This window comes from Cibotium barometz, chromosome 19, assembly GCF_041138505.1.
Source record: "Cibotium barometz isolate CiBa-2024 chromosome 19, ASM4113850v1, whole genome shotgun sequence".
NCBI lineage: Eukaryota > Viridiplantae > Streptophyta > Polypodiopsida > Cyatheales > Cibotiaceae > Cibotium > Cibotium barometz.
In genome coordinates this window covers 31,952,959-31,959,186 of record NC_141064.1, presented here as the reverse complement: position 1 = coordinate 31,959,186, position 6,228 = coordinate 31,952,959, and the positions used below count along the sequence as shown (strand labels likewise).

The 6,228-nt window shown below is 47.3% G+C and overlaps 1 protein-coding gene across 1 annotated transcript; it reads right to left on the bottom strand.

Moving 5' to 3' along the window:
- Positions 1–361: 361 nt before the first annotated feature.
- Positions 362–2,603, bottom strand: LOC147628463 (uncharacterized). Its single transcript, XM_086813610.1, has 2 exons — positions 2,485–2,603; positions 362–2,330 (listed from the first exon to the last, which is right to left on the bottom strand). The coding sequence occupies exon 2, from the start codon at positions 2,083–2,085 to the stop codon at positions 850–852; it is 1,236 nt and encodes a 411-aa protein (XP_086669736.1). The 5' UTR covers positions 2,086–2,330; positions 2,485–2,603; the 3' UTR covers positions 362–849.
- Between the last annotated feature and the right edge of the window lie 3,625 nt (positions 2,604–6,228).

The following is a 6,228-nucleotide window of genomic DNA, read 5'->3' as shown; positions in this document are numbered from 1 at the left end:
CACAATCAGATTGCGAAAAACCTCATGCTTAAGATAAGCATTATTGACATGCAGAAGTCTCTTTCTAGTTAATGAATCATTGGCAGAACATGAACCAAATTGTATTTTCAAGCATATCGGAGCATGATCCGAGAGACACAAGGAGTAATCAATCCACATATCACATACAAAATCATCATACTGCTGCATCTGAAAGAGATACCATCGGTCCAGACGAGCACGATACATTGATCGAGCGTTATGTTGAAATGTGAATCCTGGATCATTGGCTTGCAACAGAGGCCACAAATCCAAGGCATTACATGTGTGCTGAAAGAGATCCCAAGCTTGTCGTTCCACATGAAGCATGTGAGAATGTCCAGTAGTATTATCCACATGATTTGGAGCATTATTAAAATCGCCACAAAGAAATGCATTAGAACGCCAACAATAAGAGGAGATGGCATGCCACAAACGAGCCCTGTCAGTAGAGGCTGTGTATGCATACACACCACCAAACTCAAAAACTTCCCCATTGATAATACATTGAACTACCATCCATCTGCCAGCTGGATCATTGAATACCAATATGGGAAATAATTCATGGCGAACAAGCATCAGCACTCCAGAGTATCCAGCGGATCCTGCATAAGCTATCCAATATCCCGCAAAATAGGAAGTTTGCCCGGCAAAATTATGCTGATTATGCTCTTGAAGAACAACAATATCTGCCTTGCAAGTATGTACATAGTGCCAGATTAGCCTCCATTTATCCTGATTGCATAATCCGCGCACATTATATGAAATGCAATGTATAGAACTATGCATCTTAAATGGTATATACAGTGGGCGAGAAAACCAACAGAAAGCTTAAGAACTCGTGCCCATGGGCACATCCGCATCTGTCGCGGAAACATCAGCTGCCAAATCAAAACTCGAATGTGGAGGAAACAAGTGATGGCCTTCCGATGTTGAAGCAGTGCCCCCTGTAACTACTTCCTTATAGGATCGAACAACTTTATCCCAGGCCTGAGCCAAGGAAGAGTTATCATTACAAGGCAATTTTTGCTGAACAACATTCTTCAAGGGGGGCACATAATTGCGAGAAGATGGTAGAGTACGTGCTTTGACAATTTTCTTGGGTACTATCCACGCCTGAGTAGCAGGAAGCTTCTCTTTGCCCTTGTCTTTGATGTTCGGGGAAGCAGGAACATTTGGCATTTGAGACTGCTTCCCTTTACCTTTATTTAGTCCAGTTGTTGATGTGGATGCAGAAGCACCTTTAGATTGTGCCTCAGGGGAAGATTTCACTGGAGGAGAAGTCTGAGGGGTAGGGACAGCCGAAGGAGGGGGTTGTAGATTTGGTTCAGAACATTCAGATTGCATATGACCAAATTTGCCACAGCGAAAACAGGAATTGGCAAATTTCCCCCATTTAAGCTTGAATGGTCGCTTTCCGACCACTGTGTCCCCAGAATCAACGGTAATGCCCATAGGAGCAGGAAGATCAGTGTCCCATAGAATACAAAAACGATTTGTATTGGCATCCAACTTCGGGGGGCAAATCACTTTGCCCAATTGAGCAGCCAACAAAGGAAGAAAATGACGCCAAGTACGAGGAAAATCCACCACTTCAACCCAAACCGGACACTTATGTCGAATAAGGCTCTGATAATCTTTAGTAAGAGCCCAGGGAAGAACATGAGTCATTTGCGTATTGAAGAAGAGGGGAGACATTTCCAACAAAGCATCTCTAGCTTCCATGTCTGCTAACAAGACCTCATAGAATCCTCTTGCTCCAAAATAAACACCCCGGACTGCTTGACGCTTAAGCAAGAAATCAACCCATTGTCCCACATCCTGTGCACTAGGCATCTTGCCCGGGAAAAAGAGAATCACTGCATTCAATGCATACTGCGCAACCGGATCCATGAGCTCCTGCACCGGAATACGCACTTCTGTGACTGGAGTAGGTCCTTCCCAAGCACATCTTGCTTCTTCGAAATCCTCATGCAGGCATTCCTTAATCAAAGACATGGCATCCAAATTCGAGGTGTTCATTGCTTTCCGACGCTTATAAATGGCCAGCTCAGGCGATTCCATCATGCACACCTTAAATTTTCTGTAATCCCCAGAACTGCACACACACACACACACAGAGCAGGGACGAAGTGGCAGAGGGCAACTGAAGATGACAACACACACATACACAGAAGATCTGAGGCTGGGCAAAACCAGAAGAGGCGACTAATTAACCTTCTATCAGAGGCAAGGCAGGGGAGGCCAGCCGGCAGCAAGAGCATTCAACGGCAGCAGGTTTAGGCGATGGCCAACAGGCGGGTAAAGATCAGCTGCAGAAGAAGTTGACGGCCAGGAGGAACAGGTGAATGGCCAGCAGGCGGGTAAGATTTAGCACCAGCAGGCAAGAAGGAATTAGCTAACACACACACACACACACATACACACACAGAGTAGGAGGAGGGAGAGACGAAATTGCAGGCTCACAAAAGGTAAGTCGCAGGCGATCAGAGTCGAGCAGCGACGCAGGCGAGGACAGTCACACAGGTTCGCTCACCACCACAGTTCGATCAGAGTCGAGCAGCGACGCTTCAAGACACCACCTTGCACCACAAACACTAACAATCACATCCATACACACACACACACACTTTTTTTTTTTGTAAAGCTTCATGTCATTAATTACAGGTGGGAAACCTCAAAACGAGGAAAACCCACCAAAAAGACCACACTTTTTATTTACAAGTGGGAAACCTCTAAGCGAGGAAAACCCAGAAAAAGAAGAGTAACTATAGGCTTCACTACCTAGAAGCAATCAAAGTAAATCCTATAAGCATCAAGAGTGATGTCCCCAGCATCATAAGCAAAATGAAGCGCGTGACCAAGCGAGAACTTGAAGTAATGGAAGGGAACAATGTCATTGGCTTGGAACATGAGGTTGTTCCGAACATGCCATATGGTCCAAAAGACCCAGAATCGGACCCAGCTGAAAAATACAGCAAACTGAGACTGTGATGCTTGTAATACCCCGAAAAGCCAAAAGCATCTGTGAAAAATGCCCGAAGGGAAACGAAGGCGAAGAGCAGTCGAGACCCGGCGAATGAACGATCTGGAGCATACGCAACCCCATAGTAAATGTGGGACAGTCTCCTCAGTAGCTTTACATCGGACACAACGTGAAGGCGCAATATGACGTGCATGTAACAAGCTACCAACAGGAAGAGCACCAACCAAACAGCGCCACAAGAACAGGCATTCTTTAAGAGGCAGATGACTTTTCCAAATGCGAAACAATGTACGTTTCCACCACATTGAAGATTTGGAGAGAGACCATAGCTGATTACCATGTCTGACTATCCATGCATCCGATTGCAAGAGGGCATAAACTGTCCCAGCTGAAATACATTTCATAGCAGTGGTTCCAAGATTCCAATCAGATAGACGGGAATCCACATTCAAGGGAGGTAAAGGAGAAATATCAGCAATCATCCGCTGAATTTCTGTCCAAAGATGAGAATAATGGGATCCCAATTGAAAACGATCCGCCGCAACAGAGAAGGAAAGAACCTGACCAGTGTCATCCACCACCTGATGTATCTGACAAATTCCTTTTTGAGATAGAAAATATGCCTGACGAGGTGAACGGTCAACCAAAGTGTAAGAAAATACACGACTCCAATGCAAACTCTCTAGCCGCAGGGAATTGCCCATCAAAGATCGGGAACCATGCCATATCATATGTGAAGTAACTTCCTTCCAATCAATAATGAGAGAAGAAGTGAAAGGACATCCCGGAATGTGTCCTTCAAGTTTTCCACATATAAGATCCCAGTATGTGGGTTGCCAATGACCATAGAACGGTGTGACAATATGCCGACACAAATGGGACACCATGAGAGTCCAGGGTTGTTGCTGATCCAACAAAACCGGCAAAAGCATAGCTTTCCTAGCCAAAACATGACGTCTCAAATCCAAAATATTCAGGCCTCCAAGGCGCTTAGGAGAGCATAACTTGTCCATGGATAACAATCTGAGGCCCTTTCCACGAGATGAAGTGCGCCAGAAATGCGCCAATATACTTGACATAAGGGACTTTAAGCGGGATTGAGACCAATATAGCAAAGGTAGATAAAACTGCACATAAGCTACAAGAATGCATTGCACAATTCTAAGACGCACATGAAGCGGCCATGTGGACAACTTCCAATAATGTAACTTGGAGTGCAAGCGCTCGGCTACCCAATCCAATTTCCGTGTAGCCGATACAGTCCAACCCAGCGGATAACCCAAATGACGAACTATAATGTTCGGAGGAACAAGTTCGCCTGGCCAAAGCAGCTTATGCCAATCATACTCAGTCAGAGCCAATAGTTTGGATTTACGAAAATTCACTTTGAGGCCTGCTGCCAATCCAAACAAATGAAGAGTATGCATAATTTGTTCCACATCATCTTGGTGATTGCGGGGCATAAAGAGAGAATCATCTGCATAAGCTTGTGCAATAAAATGTTTCCCAGAGGGTAATTTCAAGCCCTGCAATCTTCCAGACGAAGTCAAAGATTCCAAATACATAAGCAGGGGATGAGTAGCAATCGCATAAAGCAAAGCACTGAGAGGACAACCTTGCCTTACCGAACGTCCCAAATGCCAAGGATCTGTGAGAAAACCATCCAACAAACCGGCAGAGGTACTGTCAGCATACAAGAAATAAACCACACACACACACACACACACACACAGAAGCATCCACATAGGACTGCACACTCTGCGCCTTCACAGAAAAAACCTTACTGTGCGAAAAAAGAGAAGATGATAAGGCGAGCAGAACAAGGTAGGCAGTCAACAGGGTGGAGCACGTTCTGCGAGCAGTGTCCACACAGGCAGCCACAGCACGAACAGAAGAGAGGGGGGAGCAGCCTTCAGCGCGCAGCACGAACTCTCTGCGTTGGGCAAAGGGCCTGGTCCGACAGCGGAGATTGACGAGGAAGCTCGGGCGAGAACGACAGCAGCAGGCCACTCCTCTCTGCACACACACACACACACATCTCTCTCTCTCTCTCTCTCTCTCTCTCGTCGCTGTCCCGCTACCTGCCTGCGCCCCCCCTTTCTCTCTCTCTTCGCTGTTCCGCCTATCTCTTCGCTGTTCCGCCTGCGCCCCCCCCTCTTTCTCTCTCTTCGCTGTCCCGCTACCTGCCTGCGCCCCCCCCTTTCTCTCTCTCTTCGCTATTCCGCCTGCGCCCACCCCTCCCGCTACCTGCCTGCGCCCCCCCCCTTTCTCTATCTCTTCGTTGCCCCCCCCCCCCCCCCCCCCCCCCCCCCCCCCCCCGCTGTTCTGTTCCGCGCCCTTTCCACACCCACCCTTAGTCAGGCCCCCAAGGCAGCAACATAACTCTCTCTCTCTGCTGAATCTCCTCTCTTTCCCTTTCCCCTGCATGACTTGACCCCCCCTCCCTGTTGTTTTGCTGCTGTTTCGTGCTGCTGTCATGGATTAATTTTCAGTCCATTGGCTGTGGGAAGTTCTGCAAAAAGTCATGGCCAAGACCGGGTTTAAAGAGGAGCTCGTGAAGGTAGAAGACAAGCTCGGCACAATTATCAAAGAAAACAAGAAGATGGTTGACTCTTCCGTTACCGCAATCATAAACCGCCTCTCCAAACTCGAGAAGGGATTTGACAAAATCCAGGAGCTCGAAGAGAGATCTTCCAAGCAAGAGGCTGAGATTTCAGCCTTAAAGGAGGAACTAGTGGAGGCCAAACTGCATGCTAAAAGTCAAGCGGCTGAAATCTCAGCCCTCAAAAAGGAGTTGGAAGCCACTTCAAAAAGCAAGCTTGAGGATGGAGAATTTCAGCCCTCCTTGATTGAAGAGCTGAATACCATCAAGGAACAAATGAGGATCATTCGAGAGGAGGAGGAGCAACATAAAGAGAAGACATCTTCATGGGTGGAGGTGATCACAAAGACACAAAAGAAGATGGACGAGGCCGAGAAATGGATCGAGGTCGCCAAGAAAGGGAAAGGTAAAGAATCGCCACCCATCCCCACTCCCACCATCATCAACATGACCCTTGAAGAGGAGCAAAGGAGGAAGACCCGGGCCTTACATGTACGAGTGTCCGGTCTAAAAGACCGTGATAATGCGGAAGGGGAAACCAAGGAGCTCTTCTCTATGATGGGCATTGAAGCCACGCACACAAAGGCATGGAGAGTGGGAAAGAAGAGGGAAGGTAGTGGCG

What these genes read in the sequence shown, in the direction of transcription:
- LOC147628463 (XM_086813610.1), bottom strand. Translation starts at nt 2,085, where the DNA reads ATGATGGAATCGCCTGAGCTGGCCATTTATAAGCGTCGGAAAGCAATG.